Source organism: Aulostomus chinensis, chromosome 8 (genome assembly GCF_037954235.1).
Source record: "Aulostomus chinensis isolate RoL2024-O1b breed Wild chromosome 8, RoL_Achi_v1.0, whole genome shotgun sequence".
Taxonomy (NCBI): Eukaryota; Metazoa; Chordata; class Actinopteri; order Syngnathiformes; family Aulostomidae; genus Aulostomus; species Aulostomus chinensis.
Window position 1 is genome coordinate 23,100,984 of NC_141327.1, and position 26,849 is coordinate 23,127,832.

General features: G+C 42.4%; 1 protein-coding gene across 2 annotated transcripts in view; it reads right to left on the minus strand.

Annotated features, from left to right (window-relative positions):
* Positions 1–1,212: 1,212 nt before the first annotated feature.
* Positions 1,213–26,849, minus strand: part of znf827 (zinc finger protein 827) — a 75,089-nt gene continuing 49,452 nt past the window's right edge. The window contains exons 7-16 of one of the 2 annotated variants that reach the window (XM_086211767.1): positions 26,323–26,556; positions 22,079–22,133; positions 21,538–21,638; positions 16,689–16,826; positions 15,415–15,586; positions 13,910–14,076; positions 9,515–9,724; positions 8,758–8,935; positions 5,768–5,818; positions 5,239–5,379 (exon numbers count right to left, since the gene is read on the minus strand). In XM_086211767.1, coding sequence (XP_086067893.1) covers positions 5,770–5,818; positions 8,758–8,935; positions 9,515–9,724; positions 13,910–14,076; positions 15,415–15,586; positions 16,689–16,826; positions 21,538–21,638; positions 22,079–22,133; positions 26,323–26,556 — 1,304 coding nt within the window. In that variant the 3' untranslated portion in view covers positions 5,239–5,379; positions 5,768–5,769. Of the gene's footprint in view, positions 5,380–5,767; positions 5,819–8,757; positions 8,936–9,514; positions 9,725–13,909; positions 14,077–15,414; positions 15,587–16,688; positions 16,827–21,537; positions 21,639–22,078; positions 22,134–26,322; positions 26,557–26,849 lie in introns of both variants that reach the window. The other variant, XM_086211766.1, reaches the window with a different exon arrangement.

Here is a 26,849-nt window from a genome sequence, read left to right on the forward strand (position 1 = left end):
TTTTTGTTTGTCATCACAATCGACAGTTTATTGAACACCAATTTGATCAATTTATGTGATTCTGCATGTTTTGCCAATGCATCATAAAACAATATCAGAAAAATAGATCTAAATACTGGCTATTTCCACTGCATTTATTTTAACAATGAGTAAAACCCCATGTAAAGAATATGGCTCTCAACTGTGCAAAATCCCTGAGCTGATGAAGACTGGTACATGGCTAAAGGATCTTGGAAAAGCTACAGCTTTCATAAAGAATTTGGCAGTATTATTTCTGATTTTATACATATATAAAAATTTTAGCAAGCTAGTCTTTCACCTGTGATAAACACGGAGCCCAGGTTCATAATTTGATATGTGACACAAACATAAAATATATAATAACTGACAAATGCCCGATTTTGTTTTCAATAAAGTTTTCTAAAGACAGAAGACGAGCTAAAAAACTGAGAGAAAAACAAATGCATCCGGTTCAATTTTTCGATTAACTGAGCAAATACTCGTTTTGCTTTTGGTCTGGATTCATTTCGCGCACATGCAGCTGAACGAGCAGCTTAAATCAGTCGCATGCAGCCAACATCTTTCAAATTAAAGTTTTCCGTTAAGAATTATTTATTTTTGTTTTTTTTACAAAATTTGGCAAAAAAAAGGTACCAATGCTGAAGCCACAAGATGATCATCTCAAAGGTTCCAAAAGAGGAATTCAACGACAGCAGGCAGTGAACAAACTGAATGATAAAAAACAACCAAAACATAAACTGATTTATGAGCTCTCAGCAGGATTTGACTTAGAAACTAACATTTCCTGCACATTAGCGTTACCAGTAGTTTTAGTCTTGAAAATCACTGGTAATTTAACAGACCAACTTTCTTACTGTCACCCACATCAGACAGCAAAGACCATCAACTGGAATGAAGTGTGTTGTGTGCCATCAAAGTACATTTTGGCACAAGAACACCGTACACAATGAAATCAGCTCAAATTAATTTTCTCTTTTCGCCTACTTAGGTTTGAAGGTGAAGCCCCGTGTCGGAAATATAGTTATGTCCAGAATATCGGGAGTGACGTGGATAATCAGTCGCCCTCCAGGGGAGGTAAACAGACAAGACAAAAGAGAAAGAAAGAGAGAGAGAGAATTATATATTTAGCAATGTGGCAGAGTGATGGTGTTTGAAGTAGCCGAAAATAGACGAGACAAACAACCGACATAATATCTGATGTAAGCTTTACTTTCAAATCCTGTTACATTTAGAATCTGGCAAGTTGAACATAAAATAATGCCAAACAAAGAGAACAAATACAAAACCCGAAAAAAAAGTACAAATGATCTATTTACCAGTTATCGTCACAACCCTGTACAGCCTTAACAATAGAGTAATAAAAAAAAGCTTTGTACAGCATATACCAATTTTTTTTTTTTTTTACCAAGTGCCAAAAGGATAATATAGTTGAGCCTTTTCTAATCATAAAGTACAGCCAAACTTAAAGCTAACCGATTGTAGACAGTGCAGTGATGCAAACTAAATGCAACCAGGGGAGTTAGTTCAACACCGTTAAGTGCTGCAGGAGCTAGAGAGGGCCACGTCATGCATACTCCTCAAAAGGTAGTCAAGCTTCAAAATAAAAGCTCACCGTGCTGCGTACACTTGGGCCACCCCCGCATAAAATAGGTGCCTATTTTAAAAGGGTTGAGCCTTGTTGCCTTCCAGTGAAGCTGGGGGGGGGGGGGGGGGGGGGGGGTGTTTGGGGTGTGGGTGGGCCATAAGGAAGTGCAGCCATTCGTCATTATGCTGTATTAAAGGCAGACAGCACAGAGGGTGTCAAGAGTGGAAACATTCTTTTTATTTGTCTTTTCCTGTTGTTTTTCTTTTGGACCCTGACAAATAGTTTGACTCTTACTCAGAAGTCTCAGGTGGTTTCCTTCCACCAAGTGGCACTAGAGTATAAAAGATAACGTAGATAGTACAAGGAGGTGTGTGTGTGTGTGTAAGAGTGCGCGTGTGTGCGAGTTGGAGGGATGCTCCTTTCACTCCAGAGACGGCATGCCAAACATTGACAGAGCAAAAAGGGAACAAACAAACAGCAGTGTGTATAAATGGGGGAGACAATCGAGGCATCACTCCTCAACAGGAACGTGACGGATTCAATCCTAACATCACATCCTGCGGCGAGCAACATTTGGTCTGAACATTTCATCTTCTCAGTCCAATTGACATAATTTAAGTAGAAAAAAGATAATTAAAAACAACAACAATGACTTATGAAAATGCATGACAAAAAAAGGAGAAGGAAGATAATAATAATAATAACAAAAGTGAAAAAAAATCCCTTTACAAATAAGGGATTTTGGCTTGAAGGCCACTTAGGAACACAAGCACTATCAATAATGGGTAAAGCTTTTCAAAATAAAAGACTTGTCCTATGTTGCCCTAACACACTTCTTTTTTTGAGCATTAATGGATAAATACATATTCTCATTATGAAAAGTGCAGCACTGTGCAAAATTGGCTATCGTAATTTAGCCTGGTACCTTTAATTCCCAGGAAGAGCTTGACCTCTACTGTCTAATTCATGAAATTTGAATTCATTTACTTTCTCCGATTTCACAGAGGCAGACCCCTTTGCACTGCCAGAAACGCTTCCGTGTGAAAACCTACGAGGATGTTTGCTGAATCACTTCCAGCTACCGTCTACTTCACATTACGGTCACTCTGTGGATCTAAGTTTGCACTTCCAAAAAAATAAAGGAGGAGAGAAAAAAAAGGGTTTTAAGTGCTTTTGGCTTGACGTGTAACTACATTAAGTGCAATTAAAACTTAAAAAAGGTTGACGTGGGTGGGGTGGGGGGGTGGGTTTTACCATGTCAGCCGGTCGAACCGAAGCCCCGCGCCATTAAACACAAACGCTGTACAAGTGAATGGCTTTGCTTCATCATTGCACCTACAGGAGCTTTTTTTTTTTTTTTTTTTTAATTTTCCCACACAATGTGATACTCTAAGTCATGTTAGTAGAAAAATGTTTTATGATGTAAAAGGCTCAGTAAAAAAAAAAAAAAGAAAAGTAAAAAAAAAAAAATACCAAAAGAAAGACAAACAAAATAAAAACAGACACAGAAGGCCACCCAACATACTAACTTTCCCCGTCTTTACCAGCACAGAAGATGTCCCTGTTCACACTTTTGTATCACTTCTTTTTCATGTACATAAACAAAAATACATTCATTCAAGTCATTTGGGAACATTTTTTTCTTCTTTTTTTGTACACAAAAAATTACAAAAAGCTCCAAAAAGCACCATTGAATCGGCCTGTGGTGACACTGGCTGCGGGTAGCTCGCTAACCCGGCGCTGGTCACCTCCACAAAACAGTTATCTCATATATCTCTTCTAAGTATAGGTGCGTGATACATAGTTCTGCATAGAGTGCTGCTCTGATATCCACCTGACCTCAGACATCACCAAGGATTGATTCACCTGTGAGTGCAAAGAGACTGGCAATAATTTATGTTCAAATCAGATAATATTAGGTCAGATTTCCATATTTACATTGTCACAGCATGTTTTCTTATTTTGTTAGCTAAAAAGAACTTAAAATTACCTGTTAAATTTAATGACTCTGAGACAGAAGGGATATATCAGGCAGCAGCTATGCATAATATGGTTTCACCATTATACAAAAAAACAAAACGGAAATCAAAAGGATGGGAAGGGCTACAAAACTATGTACAAGATTGATAAATAAGTGCGTGGTTTGAGGCGTTGCTTTGGAAACGAGCCTTTATCAATGAAAAGCATTCCGTTTCATTGGTTCTGTCCACGTTGCACCGCTAACACTTCCGGATATCTCGAATTTAGCTTCCTAATGACGTCAAAGCTAGTTGAAACACAGAAACAGGCATGCTATCTTGATGCATAATAGCAATAGACAAAAATGCACTAAAATATAGCACTTGCAGTTTTGTTTCATCTTTTCATCTCGTCAAACGACTAAAGAAAAATATCTATAAAAACAGATACGTTAGTTTTCTCAGATAATGCAACTGGGTCCAGGTCATTCAGACGTTTAAAACCAGAAAAAAGAAAAAGAGTAGCAGTTGAAGTAGTAATAATCAATTGATAGAACTGATAAGAAAAGCAGCTTCTTGATATAAATGCATTTTTAGCATGTACAGCCTTTTTCTCTTATAAATGTTTTTTCTTTTTCTTCAATGTTTGTCTGGTCCAGCTTATTCTGCTGGTCTGATTGGAAAAGATGTTGCTCCTGCTGCAGTGGTCAAGAGTCATTCACACCACTGTCCGAGGAGGGAGCGAGGGAGGGAAAGAGTGAGAGGGAGGGAGGAGGAAGAGGAGGAGGAGAAAGGTGAGGTCAAACAGTCTTGGCCCTCTCCATCAGTCCCAGGTAGGCCAGGAAGGAGTGTTTGTGGGATGCGGGTGAGGGGGGAGAGCGGGAGGGGGACACAGAGCTGGAGGAGGAGAAGAGGAGAGGAGATGTGGCGGGCTGCCATCTGGAGTGGAGGTGCGAGTGGAATGTGAAGCGGTTGTTGTGGGTGAACAGGGTGGTGAGGGGAATCAGGTGCGCCCGCTCACAGTTCCTGTACTGCTCAAACACGTGGCAGGAGGAGGGGAGGAAGAGGGAGGGGCTGCTGCCGCTCAAATTGCCACGGCTTCTGGTGGTGTTGCTGCCGTTGACGCTGACCAGGCGGTGCAGAGTGCTGCTGGAGTCCTGTTGGTGGGACTTGCCGAGCGTGAGCGACAGGGCGACGGACTGGAGCGCCTGGGATGCAGTTAGACTCATGAGGGGGCTGTTGCTGCCACTCCCACCACTACTCCCCCCTCCTCCGCTGAAGAGGAAGCTCTGCTGGCTCTTCCGTGCTGATGAGCCCCTCGGTAGCTCCTCCTCTCCTGCCCCCTCATCTTCTTCCTCCTCTCCTCCACCTCCTCTTTGGACGCCTCCGTCCAGTCCCCCCGCTCCTCCGCTTTGATGTTTTTTGAGGTGCCGGCTGAAGACAAAGGGGTGAGTGGTGGCGAAAGGGCACTCTTGGCAGCCGAAAGTCTGGCGCGGCGCGTGCTTCAGCTTCTTGTGCAGGTTGAGGTTGTCCTTGCGCTTGCAGCTATAAGAGCAGCGATCGCAGTGGAAGGGCCGCTCGCCCGTGTGCACACGCACATGCTCGATCAGCTTATTGGCCGTCTTGGACAAGTAGCCACACTGCTCACACTTGTAGTGGTTGCCCAGGCGGTGCCCGCGCATGTGGGCCTCCAGAGAGGTCTGGTCGGGCCACAGTCCCTGACAGATGCGGCAGCGGTACTCCATCTTACAGTGCGTCTTAAGGTGGCACTCCATGGCCGCTGGACGATTGGTGGAATAGATGCAGAAAGGGCACCTGGGTAGTGCAACAAAGGGGCCGTAGGGAGGGAGGAAGGAGGGAGGGAGGAAGGAGGGAGGACACACAAAAGCAAAAGACAGTTGAAGGGTGAAGTGTAGGAGAACCACGGGGGCACACCTTGAAATTCAATAGCACAGAATGATGAAGAGGAGAAGGACAGGTAAAGGAAAAGTGTATCATGTACAATTGTGTGTGCTCATGGTTGTATGTGCGGTAGTTTAATGGTGGGAGGGGATGAGGTGTGTGTATATGTGTGTGTGTGTGTGTGTGTGTGTGTGTGTGTGTGTAAGGCAGGAGTGGGGGGGGGGTGGTTGGGTTGTCAGGCTGGAGAAAAGATTGGAGCAATAGGACATGAAGGGAAATGAAGGAATGGAGTGGCACTTACATTTAAATAGCACCTTTCATCTGCTCTGGGCCCCAAAGCGCTTCACAAACCCTGCAGAACAGAATCACCTCAGAAAAACCTCGAAATGGTCAAGGCCCTCTCTCCCTTTCTACACACTCCTACATATTTAGAAACACTTCACATTGCTCAGGTGTGTATACATGTTTACACACCGGAATGCAGTAAAATGCTGGGAGTTAAACGAGTGCTTCTAAAAATCGGTTTACAGGAATTAATTGAAAGTGCAAACCGGCTTGAATATTAAAAAAAAAAAAAATGGAATTGACACAACTTTCAATTTGAAAAAAATATCCGAGGATCTTTTCCTCCCCTCGTCTTTTTTAATACTCGCTTGAAACAACCGAATTTAACAAACATTCACACCGAACAGGAGACACATTTACAAACTCCTTCACTCACATACAACTGCTGACAACATGTCCTGAAGTCACAGGCGATTTTGGAGCTATGAACGGGCGACTAGTGTGTTTGTGTCCCTTTGAAAATTGTAGTATGTCACTGCATTATATCTGAATCCTGTTGTAGTGAAATGATGTCATTTCCATACATTCAGTACATCCTAAACTCTCCTGATAGCTGCACGAAAAAATAATATACAGAACAAATACCTTGTTGTTTATGACAAGATGAGGCGATAACCATAATGATATTCAATGATTCAGCACTTGCACAGACTGGAGTTGATGAGAACAAGCCAAAAAAAAAAAAATGCCTTGTGATCTTTGAAATGAGTCTTAATAAAATATTTGCTATGACTTTTACTTGCAATCCTTCCTAAATATTTAAGCAAACATTGCCATGCGTAGAAGATTAGTTTTTTTCGTTTTTTTTTTTTTTAAATATATTTTGGAGCAGAATGCGCATGAGATCACATCCTGAAATCCAACATCATCATCAGTGTGTGGTGTGCATGTTACAGTCAACAGATGGGCTTCATGTTAGCTTGACAGGATTAAAAATGTGCCACAGTACAACAAAGGCTCCTCCTCGGGGATGGAGGATGGAGGGTGGAGGATGGAGGGGGAAGCGCGTGAGGAGACACATCTATGAGCTACGTTTTCCAGGATGGATGTACGAGGGTGAATGATGAGTGGACGTAAGAGAGGTTTTCAGTGGGGTCAGTACTGTGTATCAGCTGTGTGAACGTGTTAGCTTGACAGAGTGTGAGGTTGTATTGCAAACATGTTACTAGTGGTAGTGGTCAGTGTTACACGTGTTAGGGCCCTATGAGATGGACCTTAGTTAGACTGCGTCTCTGAACTACATGCTTTTTTGCCATCAGAATGAGTTTCTTACCATGAGGTCAATTTGTAAAGCTCAAAAATTGAACATGAAAATACCCCAGACCCCGCGATGTATTGTGATACGACACGATGATACATGGCGCCATACTCAACATAATTGACTAAAAATTTCCAAACAAAGCTGTAATTCCAATTTCCTGTGCACCACCTGGCTAGTCTAATATATTTGTTATTTAATATTGATATCACGCAAACGGAGTCAAATCTACTTGATCAAAAATTTCCATTTCAATTTTTAATGTATGTACAGTGGCTGCCATGACATCCCACTGAAAAAGAAAGAGCAGAAATGTTCTCGTGTCGCTCACTCAACAGCAACACATTGAAATCAAGTGACCGGCTGGTATCAACATACGAGTCACACATGGCTCATGACATGATTCCATCACCATATACTGTGATACAATGTTGATGGAGGAAGAAGAGGTATGTTGCCTTATTGACTCTATTGTCCGATATATCAACATTAATATATTTGCTGCATCTTTAAAAAAAAAAAAAAAATCATATTTTTTTGCAAACATTGAATCTATCTGTAAAATAATTGTCCTCCTGACTAACTGTAGCTAGATAATTCAGCTGTTACTGAAGAATTACAACATTTTTCGGGACAACATGGGCTTGACGAAACTGTCAGCAGCAGGAAGTTGTGTGTGTGTGTGTGTGTGTGTGTGTGTGTGTGTGTGTATGAGGCAATTAGACATGCCTCAGTCGCACTCATGCAGCAGCAAAGAGTCTGGAAAGACACTAAAGTGATCTAAAAAATGCTTTCATTCAGCTTATGAAAAAACAAGCAAACCTTTTAATAAAACTGCATCAACATTTTGGAGAATTCAAGACTCTTTTCAGTTGATTTTATTAACAAATTGCACAATTCTCTCACTATTTTGGTAATCACAGAAATCATAGGGCCCTGTGACGTTAGTCCTGATGGTGGTGTGAGTGCACTTGCTTCTAGAGGTGTACCATACTGCACATACAGTCTCATGACTAAAGCAGCCTGGAACTTTCTGGATTGGATCGTTTCATCTGATGGTTTCTCTTTGGCACGGCTCGTAGCTGTGGGCTGTGGAACAACAGACCCTGAGGGGACGTCTTTTTCCATCTCCTTTCCACTCTCCCTTCTGTTCCTAGCAGCCGCTGCAGACCCAGAGACCGCTGTCTAATAACGGCCCCTTGCCAAGACAGACTGTTGAGCAACACTACAGCTCGAATCTTTTCATTTGCTGCCTGCAGACACTCAATGTTAAAAGAGGGTTAACTGAGACTGGACACATGGCTGGAACCACCTCTGGATATTCCAAACAATGCATGTGTCTCATACATCTATTATTAAGTAGCACAACAACTGCTGGCTGGCACGCATATGAAATGATGAATACCTGTTAATCTGAATTATAAAATCAGTTTAAATCCATTTAAAATAATGACTGAACGGCAGGACAAGAACAAGCAACTGCAGGCTTCACTTCTCCTTCATGGCCTAAAATAACTACTCTCTAAGTGGTACACCTCTGTTGTTGGGATCCAAATGCATGTGTGTGAGTGTGTTTTGTGTGTTGTAGTAGGGTGAGGGGTGAGGGAGGGATAGGAGGGATGGGAGGGGGCAGGGGGGGGGCGGGGCGGGCGGAGTTAGGAACCTCTGTCTGTACTTGCTTTCCTTACTTGAGCCCTCCGGAGGGGACGGTGTGGCACTTCTTGTGCTCCAGCAGCTGCTCGGGCGTCTTGAGGAACTTGTGACAGACGTCGCACTCGAACATTCGCGTGATGAGGTGGATCTGGAGGTGCCGTTCATACATGCTACGTGTCTTGCAAACAAAATTGCAGAAGACACACTCAAAGCCTGGAGGAAGTGGGGAAAGGAGGAGAGGTCATTTCAGAAGAGATGGTTTTAAATTTGATCCTGAGCCTGCCTGGGTCAAATTCAGGTCAGGTCTTGAGGACTAAAAAGGCTTTCTTGCAGCTGTTTGGTATAATTTTAATAACGCCAACATTGGTTGGGAATAAGAGAATAGCCACGAGTGATCTGAAGACAATTATTTCATCATGTTAGAAATTCCTAAATTAGGCATAAAAGCAGAAGAATTACTAAAGATAAAGCAAGAGAGATAACATCTTAATAGTAGCCTGGTGGCTTATTTTTGCCCAGTAGCCCCTGGATGGATTAATCTGGCCTGAAATCTCACAGCATCATAAGCAACAGTCACTGGAAGTTCACGCACAAGTTCATCCAAGGTCATTCATGTTAATAGTTTACAGAAAGTTTTGAAACAAGAGAAGCACTCTACACACTACAGCCTAAATCTATTAAACTTGGATAAAGAGCTAAATAAAGATCTCCTGTCAGTGTATCTGTGAATCCGTGAGAGTGAGATGATAGCGTCAACCATCTGTGTCCCGGTAGTGTGTCACAGTTCTTTACCTTTGTCAGACTTGTCCTCGGTTCCTGATCCCGAGTGGCTTCCGGAGCTGGACTGGCTGCCTGCTGAGGAGGGTGGGGCTAGCAGGCTCTTGAGTTCTTCGTTACCGTGGGTGAGGTCTCCGCCCTCAGAGCTGTTGAGTGAGTCGCTGAGGGCCGAGAGGGACGAGGAGGTGCTCTTGGTCTCACTGAGGGGACTCCTCGAGTTCAGGCCTATAAATATATGAGAGGAAAACACTGAAGTAAGAGAGCATCACAAGGATGAACCTGGTCATCACAGCCATTAGGTCCTGCATCAACTGTGGGGGTAAGCAACAACATCTATCTTTATGCGCGCGCGCCCACACACACACACACACACACACACACACACACACACACACACACACACACACACAGACTAAAGGCAGGGAGCCTCGCCTGCATCGTCCTGCACTCTGACTGAGGCCGTGCTGGCAGTCCAATCAAGATGCAGTGTGCTTTTATTGATCCCCTTCTCTAAGTCTGCGACTCACTGGGAAGAGAGAGGGAATTAGAAGGGGTGGGGGGGCCAGATAGGGAGGGCTGAGGAGCGCAGGTCATGGCCGAAGGAGCTAAGATGGCGGGAGCATCTCAGGGCACAGCTGAACAAAGGGCATTCACTCAGGAGGGAGTGAAAGGAGGGAGAAAGGCTGCAAGGATCCTGAATGGTTGGCATAGCTTTTACACACGCACAAGCAAACGCACACGCACGCACATGCACACACATGCACACACACACACACACTAGTCTGAGATTCACAAGAAGGTGGTACACTTGTGGTGTGAAGATTTTATAGTAATGGAGAAAGTGATTAATCGCCTTCAGCTGCATTTTAACTACAGTATTGAACCAGGTTAAGAAAGCTTTAATCTCCTCTGCTGCATTCTTTTACATCTCCAATATCTAAAGGACTAATATCTCAGAATGTAAGAAAAAGTAGCGGTGGGCCTTGACCTTGAAACATTCCTCAACTCTTCTATTGTCAGCAAATACTATAAATAACAAAAAATACTTGCTATGAGAAAAATGTATAAGTGAAGTCATCTTACAAAGTTTCCGATATCAAATAAAAAAGACATGAAATACTAATGGGGGCATGCACCTAAGTAAGAGGGATTCTGGCTTCATGGGGGGGGGGGGGTTCAGCTCCTAGAACTACGCTCCTGTTCAGCCGACCTGATGCACTGAGAGCCGAGCACTCAGACAGGTCGTTTCCATTGTGTCCTGGTCCACACGGAAGGAACCCTGAGTGAGTGGACAAAGAACGTATAGATTGAACAATGGAGGGTTACCCCGTCTGAGGAGCTCTCAGTGATCATACTGTTCATGTCCCCATCTTTCCCTTGAGTCTCAAGTTTATTGTAAACAAGAGAAAGCCGTCCCCACCAAGGGAGAAAATGAAACGCACTGAGCTGGTTTATATATCCGCCATCAATGATTATGAATCTGAGAGCACAGTTTGTAAAATGTGTGTGTAAATATGTAAACTGAGAGATCTACACAGCTCGTTTTTCCTCAATTGACCACACGCATCTCTTTTCTACGTGTGCATCAAATGTCAAAAGCAACTTGGTTTCCATACTGCTGTTTGTTTACCTCGCAGTGTTCCGGCGCCCTTTTATGTGTAATGATGACGTTGTCAGCACGATGACATACGAGAGAGAAAAACACAGCCAAGCGGCCCTCTAAGCGGGAGCTCAGACCCGCGTCTGCTGGAAGCTTGAATGCGCCCTAATGCCGAGCAAACTCAGGCACCAAAACCTGCTTTGACACACGTGTTTCAGTGTGAAAGGGGTATAACTGTCCACTTGCAATCGAATCAAGATGCAGCTTCATGCCAGGTCAACTGCAGAGGGCGTGTCCACACCGTTGAGCACATCACTACCCTCTACAGGATTCCCTCTTAGACTACTGCATGTTTCAAAAAAGCCGTTGTCCTGTGGAAGCATGCACCACTCGTGTTTCCAAGTCATTTTATGAGAACTACCAGCACAGAGTAAAACACCTGAACATTATAAATCTGCTGAATAGTCACTCTGATTTCAGTCTGGCAAACAACAAAACTTCTCCTCACGTGCGCTAAGCAGGAGGAGGACAGATAGCTGCATGATCAGCTGGTTAAACATCCTTTCATTCTTACCTGCTCTCTTATCTCTTCTACAGTTCAGTTCTCATTTACATATTTTTCTGTTTCTGTCATCAGAAAAAAGGAGCAAAATATGAAATGGCCAGCATTCATTCCAAGGCTGCTGCATAGCTATTAAATAATTTGACTATTGTGCTGTTGTCTGACAATATAAATCCAGGTTAATGACAACAGCACTGCTGTGTAGTCTGCTGTGTTCACCTTTAAAATACTGTAGTACAGAAGGTTATCTTCTTAACTCTCCTGCCACACAGACCCGACCCTCATTGGACAGCTTCATAGATAATTTCAACTTATTTTCCCAGAACACACTAAAAGTCGATGTTTTACAATTTACACGCTGCGGACGCTGTTTTGGAAAAGCTCAGTTTTAGGCTGAAGATAAACATGGCTTTAGTCTGAGAGGTTTACTCTGACAAGTGTTGATGGGTCCTCCATCCACTCATCCATTTCAGCAAACAAGGCTGGACCATGAGAATTAAGAAGATTACAACAATAGAAGGCAGGGATGTGTGTTTTTGTAAAAAGACCTAAAGCCTCAAACCTCCACTTCTGAACGTTTGAGTGTTTGGAGGTGTCCATCTTGTGTGAGTCGAGATAAATGCCAAGCCAGGCTAAGAGACTTAAAAGATGGCCACAGTAGCATCGTAAACCCAGCTTGTCTCCAAAGGACCCAAGGCCTATTGATTTTTTCCCCCTCAGGCACGATAAGGGCCAACCTTCTCAGATAAACAAGGCCACTGTGGCCTCCGAAAGACCCCTCAGCTGTCTAGGCCGGACAATCCCACCCACCCACACATAGACACGCAATATGCACACACACACACTCAATTTTAGGAACAGCGAAAGAGCAAAACATCAGCAATAAACTGGACCAAGCAGTTTTAGACAAAAACACTGGTATCGATCACCAGGGGTTCAGATGAGCAGCTTTAAAAGTCCAAAGAGGGTCGACTGGAGGAGGCTGTCTGACTTGTTTGTGAAATCTAATTCTACTGTTTGTCTTTCCTGCTGTCCTCTGAACTGATGCTGAACTGTGTGTTTATCTGGCAATGTGTTTTCTTTAAACACTCCTTGGTAACTCCTTTCAGTACAAAAAGAGACAGTTAAGTCCATAAGAGCAGGGAAAGAAGGTGATGCATTTCTTTGTTACCTTTAATGTGGACTCACTCTGGATCAGACTTTTACTTTCCACCTCATCCTGTCATTACATAAACAGCTGAAACATTTAGCATTCTTCAAAGGCTACTCCAACTTAAAATTGCACATGCACTTCATACTATTTTGTTTCTTCAAAAAGCATCAAAACCTAATCAGTCGCATCAGAAATTTTTTTTTTTTGCCGAAGTTTGGAGCCTACACAGATGATTTTAGAGGATGCGCTATGCTAGTAGCAGCTAACATAGCCTAAAGCAGTTAGCCTCAAGCAGGGAAGAGGAGCAGGCTACAGAGGTCTGAACTCACTCGTTCTAGCTCTACAACTACAAACTAGTTCATTTTTCAAGTTTTGACCTTCTCCACTTATTTTGCACTGGAGCCACTTAAGGAAACAACTATTTTCACACATGTAGCATGCCGCAAGTCCAGTTAATAGATGTGCAAAAGCTTAAAAGTTCTCTCTTTCACCTCCAATATTTAAAATTACACCCAATCTGCTGGAGTCAAGAGCCAAAACAATAGAAAATGTGTCACAGTCCAACTACTGCAATACTGTATTTCTATTCTGAGCGGTGAATAAGAGGCACAGTGTGTAAGCTACCACCCACTCGCACCAAGTCATTTTGAAAATAACTTCAGATATCATTTTTCTAGGGGATGACGAGTCCTGCTTCAATTCAGTCACTATGTGATGGGTGGGTGAGAGAACACCAGACATAAAGATAAGATTAATTCACTAGATGTATGAAATTGATTGATCAGCTATTATAATCATACATATATATATAAATAAATATAAATTAAAAAAAAATCTTTAGTTCCTATTCAGTTCATGAGGACTTGATGCATCCTGTGACATCTAAAGGTAAAGTAAATATATTTAGGTTGTGAACATGCAGGATAGGTTTTGAGGAAACCTTGATGGGCAATTTCACTAGTTTTCACATCAATCAATCAGAAGTGGATGAAAAAACAAACCCTGCATTCTATTGACACAAATTCCACCTCATCAAAGCTATTGGTAGGATTCAAAATCAGTCGTCATCACCACGCATCATCAAGGATTCTCTACCTGCGTGTCCGGTACTAATGTGGTTCTTCATGTCATTCTCCTCCATGCAGACATAGTCACAGACACTGCAGCAGAGCGAGAACATCCACTGCTCCTTGTCCACATGGAGCGACATGTGGCCGACAAACTGGGCATTCAGCTCCGTCTGGAAGCCGCACACATGGCAGCTGGACAGAGAACAGCGAGGAAGAGGATGGAAGATGGCACCAATGAGAGACAGGCAGCTTTGGTGTTATATTATTATGCTTGCATAAATTGTTAAGCGGCACAGCTTGGCTACATTTATTGATTTGATAAAGGAAGTTATTTGATTATGATTATTTAAGATAAAGTATTTTCACAATTCATATGTTTATAATGTATTTTAAAAAATTATTAGCCAAAACAAAGGAAATAAGCTTTCTTAGCCTGGCTCTGTCCAAAAATGATAACATTTGGCTTCTGGAAAATCTAAAACTCACAAGGTAGCAGGATTGAAGTAGGCTGGTGGTCCAGTACTGCTTAGCATGGCCGTATGCAGTACTATTACGAGGGGAAAGGAGCTGCCTGTCAAACCCCCATTCAACACTAGTACCGTTGCACAGTTTTGGAAGAAAACACATCTGCTTCTGAAAGTCCATGCTGAGTTCTGATCTGTGATGGACGAAGCCCAGCTGCCTTTCTTTACTTAACACAACTGCTCGTACTGTAGATGTCCGCTTGACCTTCGTTAACTCACTGCAGTTGACTGATATTCAGTGTGGTGGGGTTTTGGCAGGCAGGAGTTTGTTGCAAAATCTCCAAAGTAAAACATGAAGCAGACTAAATTTATTTTTCATGATATTATGTTTAGACAGCGACTCAGACAAGTTGTGTGTTACATGACTCCTCAGTAACTCAGCGGCCAGCTACCGCAGATGCGCATCTTCCTTTACTTCCTAAACAGTGCTGTGAAAGGGTGCCTTTCATTTAGTGTTCTGGGATGTTTAAGAGAAAAGGCCGAGATGCTCAAAAGCTGAGGAGAGTTGAACAACATGAAGCGATGAAGGTTGTGGTAAAAGCACCCGCAAAATTTAAAAATTACTTTTACCCCTTCCAGGAAGTGAGTGAGTGCTATGCAACCAGGAACTTTCCCTCCGGAGAAAACACTTTCACGCTTTAGGTGGATTAAAATAACAAAATAAAGCATAAAATGTTGATAATTAGTTTACTTTAGACCGGCTTTGATTTGTTTATTTTAAAAATTTGAACAGAGGCAGGCTAACTGCGATTTCCAGCCTTTACAGCAGTCTGAGCTAACGTCTCCTGGTGGCCGCATACAGAGAGTCATAATGCAAATAATCACACTCCCCAAACTACTTAAATATTTCTTTGAGATAAGAAGAAAAACTAAAGAAGAAGTTGTGAGTTACATCAAATTGTGAAATTTATCAGTATTTAATTTAGTACAAATCAATCAAAAATGAATTCAGTTTAGTAAACAGTTTAATCTGTTTGGGGTTGGAGACAGTAACTGTCAGTACTACCTGTAGTAGTAGGGGCAGTTCTTGCGCTCGGCAGAATCTGCTGTAACGGCGCTGACGATCTGGTCAGCATCTGTGTTGACCAGCTTGACAGAGTGGATGGTCAGGTGCTGATTGAGGTTGGCCCTGCACTTGGCTGCGTAAGGACACAGGTGACACTTGTACTTCCTCTCTTCTGGAACGAAACACACACGGACACAAGAAGACCTTGGGGTTACAGTAAACATGACCTATGATGATAGATGATATTTCGGTACGTTATGCTCAGCTTCTGAGCCTTCAAAGCAAGTCTGAGCCTAATCACTTGAGGCCTAACCCCTCCTCACCTTTGCATGACCCTGACTGATGCTGGAAAGGCGAGAAAAGTTAAAACGTTTGATCAACTTTTCTAGGTCAGATATGGCTTTAATTACAGTTGAGATGGTGATAGCATGTAAAGTCAAACATTCAGACCTTCATTGTTATTTTACAGATCAACATACCGACACATCCTCTCTGTCGCCCCCCCCAAAACACACCCACACACTCTCATACACACTCCATTTGCCCCAAGGACATGAAGCCAGCAACCTTTATGTCGCCGGGGAAACCAAAAAGACCATCACACTGACATATGCCCCTGCTTCTGCTCTCTGTGGTGTGTCCAAGCTGTTCGCAGCCAGCACTCTCAGATGGTGTGTGTATGTGTGTCATGTGTGCATGCAAAATGTGAGAGCATGTCCAAATGTGTTGGGGCATTTTGTACAAGAGTCTCCATTTGTGGACTCAGTGATTTAGTCTGATATCCCAAATAGGGATGCATTTGTTTCTGATCCCGTATTGATTTGCTAATAAATAAAATTATATACGCTGAAAATTCATGATTTTTTTTTTTTTTTTGGCCAAATAAGTGAGAAGAGGACTGCGAAAGACAGTGATGGAGTAGAATAGATCAATTGGGAGCTGGGTAGTTTGAAGACACGGTCTAATCAGGACACAGGGGAGTGTACAGTTTCATCCAGAGGAAGTCTCCCGTGTCTATGCACATGAGAGTGAAAGATTGTAGCTGCATCAGAAATTCTGGTGTGTGTGTGTGTGTACATACAGTAGTGCAACTTCAAACAGGATAATTAGACGGGCAGTTTTCCCAGTGAGACTAATCATGGTTGTAATCTCTTTAAAGGAAGGGTAATCTAGTCTACTCAACCTTATTTACTTACCGTGGCCAAACACGATGGCTAACGTCTATACATTAACAAGACGATGTAGATGTACGGGCTGAGTGTGTGTTTCTTTACCTGTGTGTAGGGACAGATGTCTGGAGAGGGTCTGTTGTCTACCAAACACTTTGCCACAGACAGGACAGGGGTACAGCTGTTCGCTTAGTCTCCACTGGGCAATCCCGTTGCCAGGCTCCCCGTCGTCTTTCTCTGAGTCTGAAATGTACATGAGATGGTAGAAGATCATAGTCATCATCAAAATCGTCTAAAGGTGGGTGAGGGGCAGTGAAGGAACTCAATATTTAATATGTATTCATGTTGAAACCCTCATTAGCAACAATGACAGTGATGTGGTGGTGTGCTAACCTGTTGAAGTAGCATGTTTTTAGGCCTGTTTAGCTTTTGTTTGATTATAGACGTTGGTGAGACACTAAGGTCACAAGGGAGGAGAGGGAGAGTGACATGCAGCAGAGATGAGATCCAACTGGGATAAAACAAGACATGATCAACCATTTGGATCCATCTTTGATGAGCCTTCACAAGAACAATAATGGAGAAAATGCTTCTATTCACATTAACATCTTACTACATTTGTATCTGTACTCATTCCTTCCTGCTCAGCTATAACAGTCACAAATAATATCCTCTTTACTGGAAGGAGTTCACATGCTCTGCCACGAACGATAACAGGAACAAGAATGACTCCTATTGCATGTGTTCTAGTAAACCTTACATACTTTTCAATGCTCAGTAACGCTCTGCTTCTGGCCTCTGCCCCACTGCATAGGACCTGCAGGAGAGGCTGCAGGACGACTAATGACCAGACAAATGACACAGATGAGAGGACGAGAGATGGCAGATGAGTGAAAGAGGCAAACCAGCCTATTGTGTATTCAAGAAGGATCTTTGATTCACATTTGGTTATTGTGTGATAACTTCTCAAACACCTCGGTGCAATCTTGCCTGCAGCTTTTCAGAAAAAAACACTCTAAAACAAACAGAACGAGCTCAGCTCTAAATGTAATCTTTTCAAGTTGCATTACCTGAAATCTACAAAGTCTGCTTCACCTCAGCGTTTTGCAGAACAAATGATTCAGTGAGGCTCATTTGCAAATTCACAAGAATGACACTTGTCTGCTTACATTTGACGGATGCTCCTCATCTAGCCAACAGGTGGTGTGCGGAGCAATAGCATTCTTAATGTCAACAGTAAACACACACACACACACACACACACACACACAGACACACACACAGGCTCTCCTTGCTGTATGGCATCAGACATAAATGTTTTATTTTGAAATGCTTTAATTCAGTTTTCTGTGTAGATTGAATAGAATAATTCAGGAGGATCAACCGCGTTTTCACTTCCACAGATGGAGAGGGGATTTTTACTTTCCGTCTATATTGTTCAGAGAACATGCTAGGCAGGCTGAACTTGGCCCGAACTTTTGTATTTGCAAGGCATTTAAAATGGAAAAATATTCTTTTGGTTTGTTTTACTTTCAATGTTCATGAAAAACAATGAACAGACTCTGCTGTTCATTTTCTCCAGCTCACTTAACATTTGATTCTTTACAGATGGAAATCACCACATTAACCAGACTGTTCAGACTTAACAACCAGACAATTAATTGTTAAGACGTATGATGGGCAGCGGTACATGTTGAAATTGCGGTAGCCTCTCAAAATCACATCCCACAACAAGGCATTTCTGAAGCTGAGAGCTGATAAAATTGTTAGCGTGAGTTTAAATATCAGAATAAGGGAGAAGGTTTTTGGCATTTGGAGAGAGGATTTATGTTAACCAAATGTTCATCAACAGATGCACTGGCTTTGGAAAGCGGTGTGAAAGGACATTTTTACGGGTGTTGCACTGACTCACACACACTATTGGGAATATTTTTCTGTCTTTGACTTACATATGAAATCCTCTCTCAGCCATGTAAACTGCTGCGGTGGTCTTTTGTTTACTTGCTTTAATTAATCATGTAGGACTTTATAAATAACTCTGGAATTAAAAAAAAAAACCCAAAACAAAACGGAATACAGCACATTTGGGCTGATTCAAGATGGAAAAACAAAACGATTAGTCATCCATTCAAGGTATTATTTCCCAGAGGACTGTTGCTAATTTACATTTGAAACTTATGCAAGAAGTTGGAAGATAAACATGTGGCTCTTTACACATCACTTTTTCTGTGGAAACGCTTCACACAAACATTGAAATCTTAAAATTTCTTCTGTCAATAGTAACTATTTGCAGAGACTGACTGATGAACAGTCAAAGAGCCGGAAATCGTATGTATCCAGAAATGAGTAAAAAAAGAAACTAAAACGTTTTGGCATACGTATAGATTAAGAACACATGCATCAAAGAATTTTAATCATGCAAATTGACTTTTGTGTTTAAAACATATTAGCCACTGATTTATAATCCACACAGTATTTTCATATATTTAGATTAGTTTGAACATTTTTGTTATTTAATCAGCCATCTTGTGAGTCCTTTTGTTTCTTTAATTAAGCTTTAGTTGATTATTTTAACATTTATACACATATAAACTTCTATTGAGTATTTTTGATTGTGAATCATTTCTCAGATTTTTCTTCAACTTGTGCTTCTTGTAATTGTAGATGATGTGTTAATCTTTACATGATATAAAGTTCCCCTATAATTTCTATCCACTGTATCTGGCCAGGAGCATCCACTTTATCACATTTATGTGATCCCTTTCTTACAAGTTATCAATAATATTTTGACCCAACACATATACCTTACTTGCATATGCTCTTTAGTAAAGTCTAAACTAATTTGACACCTGGTACCATGTGACTCAAGGGGATACATTACATTCCAGTATCTTTGCACAGTCCAGGTAACAATTAAATAAGTAACATGGATATTTTTGTGTCATTTTCATTTTGTCAGCCCTTCCTACTGTCACATACGTAGGTGTGTGTGTACTCAGACCAGTTCAGCTAATTTAATTTCCTATAAAATAATAAATGATCGGCAAAAAGTGTACAGGTACCCCACCCCCAACGCACACACACGCACACACCAGAGGTGTCATGAGGTGCCAAAAGGTGTCACATGACAAGGAAACAATTTGTTGCGACTTCTGCTCATCTGCTGGTTGTTGACCACCTGAATCGCGAGGACCTTCCCACCATGACAGCGACGTTAAATTCAGACTATCTGTTGCTCTCCGAGCTCATTGTCTGTGTACGGCTCGTTCTGAGAATCCTGGACCTTCTTATGGGGGTAAGCACATAAAAGCATTAACTTGTCCAGGCTCACACTAGTGAGAATAGGGGACGGCCTGGTCACACAAGGTGACGAGAAGCCGGTCAGCTTGAGGCCACGACCTGGCGAACGCGCTGATGATTAAGCCAATTAGGGTGTGGTGTGGGCCTCAGAGTGGGTAATGGTTTAATTAGTGCTATTAGAGCTGGAGAGAGAGAGAGAGAGAGAGAGAGAGAGAGAGAGAGCGAGGGACGCAAACAAGAAATGAAGGACTGCGTTAAACCCAAAAAGGAGGGAGAAGACACTGGTATCACTCTCTGCTGCTCATTTCTTCTTTATGTTTAGCTTAAAGGGAAAGTGTCACTCTTCTCAGCTTCATCTTCTATAATAGTTGTTGGACTTGCACTCCATTAGCAGCCATAACCATTAGCAGTTTTGTTCTGATGATTTTACATCTCAGTTATTTTGCTGGCAGTCAAACAGCAGTAGATAGAAGTGTGTGAAATGTGTAGTTTTTCAGCAGTTGTGCAGTACTTTTTTCAAACTGACAATGTTTCACTAAATCAACTAAATATTCATAAAAATAAAAGCATTTCTGTTAACTGCTGTTTAAAGTTGTGAAGGCTTTATTTTGCAAGTGTGTATTTGCACAGGCTGACATTGAGACTGTGATTTGATTAATTGTGCAGCACTCGTAAATACATACTAATACACAAATTAGATATATGCTGCAAGTTTGATCAGGATATAGCATTTCGCAGATATTTTCGGCCCACTGAATCATTTATGTGAACTGAAAGTAAACAAAGTAAAACTATGTCTCTTGAAGCAGACACTGGAAAGAGTGGTGGCTAGTGTAACAACCATGTTCGCTGACTGCAGCTAGAAATGCTCCCCAGTATTAGAAATGTGGGGTTGATTAAAAAAGGGAGAAAAAGAAAACCAGATGCACATAAATAAAAGAGATAAAGAGCAAAAAAGAACTACTGTAAAAGAGAGCAGCAGAGGATCTGAAGCTTTAACACACAAGGGAAAGGGGAGGTGGGCTAGGCGAATTAACTTTCAGGACACTCTTTGACACCCAGAAGCCAATCAGATTTTCATTAACTGACAGAGGGACAGGCAAAGCTGGCACAAGCTAATTAACCTCTGGATCTCTTACTGCCAAAGGGACGCGAAGGGAAGTTCTAGGATGCCAGGAGAGAGGAGGGGGGACGCCCTGGGCAGAGGCCTTCGAGTTGGGGAGATGCGTGAGAGTGCAGCGAGGCCTGGCAGAGCTTGCAGGATGAAACACGGAGATGAGGTGGACCAGAATGAAGGTTGAGACCGTGTAACGGCGAGGCGTTTAATTGTGATGTGTCCTTCTGGCCACGTACTCACATGTGGAGGTTGAGTGGCACCCTGACTACAGAGCTGTGTGAACGGGTGAGAGCATGTACATGGATGCTGGGTATTCGTGATGACAGATATTAAACTATAAATGATCATTTTAATAATTGACAATCAGTGTTCCTCAATTCCTGCCAGCAGCAGATGACTTACTTATCTGTGAGTTTGTTCAAATATGAACAAACACAAAACCACAATCTGAGCAAAGATCTGTCAATCTACTGCCGGCCTGCAAATGGCAGCGTGTGTTCCTCCACTGTGTCTGTGTGTGTTTTACATGCATCTCACCATGGAACGCTGCCCTGGTGGAGGAGCAGGCCTCTGCGGGGGAAGAGCTTTTGGAGCGCGAGTTGAAGGGTGATTGTCTGAAGCACTCGTCCAAGAACGGACTGAAACACACATGATACATCACACGCTCATTTACACTGCTACTACATAAAATGAATTTTTCAACTATATTTAAAAACAGGACACATTTAGGGCTAATTGAACAACTCCTCGTGTATTTCCAACACCTCTGCTAACAAATTAATTGATGAATAATGGGCTCAGTTGTCGCTGCGTGTCACGAATGATTATTACTGTCGCAAGTATGAATGGTGCAACATTGCGAGAGAAAACTGTTAGCAGACAACAGGACGCAAACTAATTTCAAGAGACAACTATATCACCTATTGACTAGGAAAAGTATTTCTGACCCACTGACTCAATTAATCAGTGGAATATTCAGTAGAATGTTTGATGACTAAACTAATTAAAAGCTGCAAATCTAGATTCGTTACGCAACCGCTCAACAATGAATAAGATATGTGGAGCATTATTGACTCACCTGTTAATTCCCACCATGTTACTGTCTTTGTGGTTGTTGGCTTTGCTGACTTTTTCTGGATAAAACAAGAACAAAAAGAATAAACCAAGTTAAGTCAATATAATTTCTGAATTTGAAGAGCATGTTGACACTTTTTCCTGAAACTGTCTATTAATTTCTCCCTTTTAGATGTGTTAACATTTATTGACCTTGTTCCTTGACCTTTTTGTCAAGGAAAGTGCTGATTGGTCCAGCTACCCCATTGTTGAACAGATGAGGGTTGTCATCTAGCCTTCCAGTGATCACTTGACCATCCTTGCATCATGTGACGGCATCTGAAATATTTCCCTAACAACTGAGTGACCTCATCCACTGATGAATAGAATCAAATGCTTTTAGCTCATCTTCTCTTTTCACATACTGTAATTTATAAGCTTCTAAACTCAGCGCGTATTTACATTTTGTGGTATGAACTGATTTTTAAAAAATGCAACCTGCTGCCAATATCGCATAAAAATAAAAAAAGGTCTTCCCTTTTACCGCTCGCAGGCCATCAAAGAATATAAATATGAAGACGATATGAGTCAGTTTGATGCATCACTTTAAGTTCAGCTTGGCTGATAAAACACAGGTTTGCAGGGCCGGCAGGGTTCTCTGACCATCTGGAGAAGTGGGAGTTGCTCTTTAGAACCTGCTGACCCGTGGGCTGAAAGTTAACCCAGCAAGCACCGCAAAAAAGTTCCTAAAAAACATAATAGGTAACCTGATCTGCATTCGTCATTTCATTGATTTAAGAAGAAACTTCTCTCTGTTTCCTATTATGAACAATGTAACCATTGAAAATTCATGACAGAACAAGTACCTGGCTACTGTTACTGGGAGAAACATGACATGGAATGCTAACATCAATGCTAGGTTTGCAAAAGATCAACAATGTCTGGAATGCTTATGTGAACTATGACGAAACTGAAACTCCATTCAGAGTACACTGACATTTTATCGAGCACAGATCGCTGGAACAAACTGAACAGAGTCATTCTGACAAGTGTGGAGATAATGGGGGAACCAGTGTGCAGTCCTTTTTTCATGACAGTACAGTCAGACACACTCAGACCAGTACAATGTGAATCTAGCCCCCAAGATAACAGGAGATCCACTAATCCTCAGGGTCTGAGTGTGCACCCTCCCCTTTAGATTGAAGGTGTAGCGTCCCAAGCACAGACAGAGGCAGCATCAGCAGCATCCAGCTGCTTAAAAAAGCTCAGATCACATGGTACTAATATGGCACTTACTTGTACTCGCAATTGTTGTCTTCTATTAGCGCCCCAATAATTCTTTTTAATGACACAGACGCTCATGTTTTTTATGTTGTTGTCTCATTGAGCGCAGCAGTGCAAAGCAAAAATCACTCTGGAGCAATAAAGGTTTCATTCATTCAGCGCTCATTGCATACAAGCATGTTTGGTGAAGGTGCCTCAGAAGAAGCTGCTGAGTTGACCCAGCACCACTGACAGGCCATCATGAAAAAGTTAGGATGTTTTATTGGCCTGCACTATAAAGGTCTGCCTGAAAGACCGGTGCTCAGATTACAGGACTGCTCAATTCTCCTCGATTCAAAAAACAACAACAAAAAAATCATGTTTCGAAAAATACTGCTGTTTTATGTCATGCGCCAGTGCAACGGTAAGTTACGGTTAGACATTGGCAAAGATCAAAGCTTGGATTAAAACGAGTCTCTCAACATTTGTGTTTAAGGCTGCTGCAATAGAGTGCCCAAGGGAATACAAACTTTGTAGGCCAACCCAAAAGTTAGCATCGTACTGAGGTTCCACAATCAAAAGCCTGAGAGATTTTGTGAGATTTTACAAACAGAAAACAACACAGCTGAAACTACTGGGCTTGGCTCTTACCTCGAGGTAAGAGAACAGCAGGGTTTTGACTATAATGGAGATTCATCCACAAACCATTGTTGTAGCTGCTTCGTTCCACTTTTTCCTCCCCCTGCATCATTATCTCTTTGTGAGTGACATGACGCCCTCACCATCTCTAAAATAAAACAAGCGCTACCCCAGCCCACTGTGCTCGCCTCAAAAGTTGATAGTGAAGAAATTGACGTTCAAACATTCATGAATCAGAGGCGCAGAAAGTTTAATAAGTGAGGTGATATTTATGCAAAACATGGTGGACAGCAGTGAAATATAGATTCACTAATCTTCCTACTGACATCCGGAGTCACCATGGAGCCACTGTAGGAGAGCGAGTAACAACACCTCTGCAGCTTTGAGCAGAAACGGTGGCATCATCCACACCTCACTTCCTCTGCACAGTCGAATTCTATCACCAGTACAACTAATAATAAAGAATACAGTCAAACTCTGATCGAGCTGAATCCCACTGCACCGAATTGTCAGCTGTTCAAGATTTATTTGATGCATCGTATTATTGCACAAAGAGGAACCTTTAGTTTTTGAACAATATTTGTCATGTTTATGTTAGACTGAAGCAATAATGATAAAAAAGGCAGTCTTGATCCCTACAAATGGGGATTAAACTCTAGTTTTTCACTGCAAAGATGTGTGGCACATCCATCTCCAAAGCTTGGGCCGACCATCTCACCGGGCTCAGCACTTGATTGTTTCTAATTTGGTTGGTGAAAGCTGCTATTCTTAACGTATGAGGTTTTCTTTTCCTCTGATACCATAGTCAAATATGAGCTGATATTAGAAGGTAATATGTGAAGGTGATCTTTGTTTCAGGCAGGGCACACGACAAAATGCTGCAGATAAACACGGATAAAGATATGAAAGTGTCAGTAATTAGATTTGAATTTTATTCTTGATACCTCTGAGGCTGCTATAACTTGAGATTTTGGGAAATTGGGCCTTCCTGCTCCCTCAAGACCACGTCATAATCACACATTTCTCTTATTTTCTCTCGCACCAAAGCAGCGATACCAGGGTCTATTCCAAGCAAGTGCCTGTAGCTCCACTATGAAGAACTGAATGGTTGGTCACTATTGTGGAGTAGTCCTTTCTGCTTTCTCACAGAGTGGTTACATCTTAAACACAAATGATTTTAAGAGGTTTCCAAGTGGTCAGTAAAATGAGATGTAAGCACAGACTGTGGGTTTTCAGTGGTAAAGAGCACTATATAAAATGCGAGAGCCATATGTGACAGTTTCAAGGAGATGAACTGAAGTGAATTTCAAAGCTGCAGCCATCTCAGTGTTCAGAGCGACCTTGCTACTGATGTGTCTCTGAGGTCTTACTGCTCTGGGTAATTCATATTGATTGCTCATTGTGTGACAGCAGCCCGCTCTGTTCCAGTCCCCCAAACATTCAAACCCACTTCTAGGGGGGGGGGGTCGCAGTTGCCAGGCTAGAGATGCCCTGGCCTCCCTGGGTGGGCATACTGTGTACCCCCGCTGCCCTCTCCTACCTCCTTATCCTCTGCCCCCCCCCCCAACTACCACCTAAACACCCCACTTCTTCACACTGCTCGCCAAGGACAGAGGTCTCTTTCCATGTTGCCATGGAGATGTCGCACGGGAGAAATGTAAAGGGAGGAAGGAGGGGAAGTGCAGGGGGAGAGCGTGTGCAGCCAAGTGTGCTTGAGCCGGCATGTCTGAAAACGAGTCAAGGGAGAGAGAGAGAATGAGGAAAAGGAGGGAAGGGAGGAGGGAAGAGGGGGCATTTGTACAGACACCACTACCCATGGGGCCTTGTGTGAGTGTGTAAAGGTGTGCATGCAAGACTTTGTGAGGGAGGGAAGGAAAAAAAAGACTGTCAATGTGTGAATTTGTGAATATGTGTGAGAAAGAAAAGAATCAAGATTTTAGACAAGCTTGTTTATTTATATGGAATTTAAGAGAAGAAATCAGAGCTGAGGTCGCAACCTGGGACTACAGGCTTGGCCACACACATGGACGCACACACACTCACTGAGCCATGGATACACATCACACCTCTGTCTTAATCTAGAAATACAAGCAGCTGTCTGCTGCTTCAATGTCACTTTGGTGGCCGTGCAGGTAAGAAGCAGGATGTGATTACATGTTATATCCTTGACTTTACAGCAGAGCCACCAGCAGATGGAAATAGAAACATGTAGGTTTTATAGTCAACTATCACACACTGTCCAAGGTTTACACATTGGGGGGGAGGGGGGGGGGGTGTGTTGCTGTCCAAGTGAGTGTTGGCTGTGCCTCTACTAGTGGTCAGAGAAAATTGTGCCTGACAGTGTATACATGTGTTGAAAGAACATACCTGACAGTTTGAACAGTAGTTCGGAGGCCATTTTGACTGATATGTCCTGGGAGAAGAGGTCTTTCTGGGGGCGGGCCAGCGTCTCAGGCATTGGCTCACTCTTCTCACTCGCCCCTAAAGTGCTGAAGGCCAGCAGGTGAGAAGCAGGTGGGGTGAGTTCTGCAGGTGCTGGATCCACTTCCATGGGCTCTGCCTTTACTTTCACCTTCTGGAACTGGGCATCTTTGTTGTTTTCTGCAGAAGATGATTGACACAGAGGACAATTAGCAGTCAGACTACCAATAAAGGGATTTAACCATTTAACAGCACCAGGGGCAGAATTTTTGCTTTTCTATTCACAGACTACATGTTGCTTTGAGCACTTACACAAACAACAAAAATAGAAACAAATGATGCAGTGCAATAACCTTGCAATAAGTACAATATCAACTAAGACTGCAGAACGTCACATATTCTTGTTAGTGTACTGAACTAGTGTGGATAGCTGATGCAAAACTGTGCGCTGCATTTATATTTCTGTTTGCTGA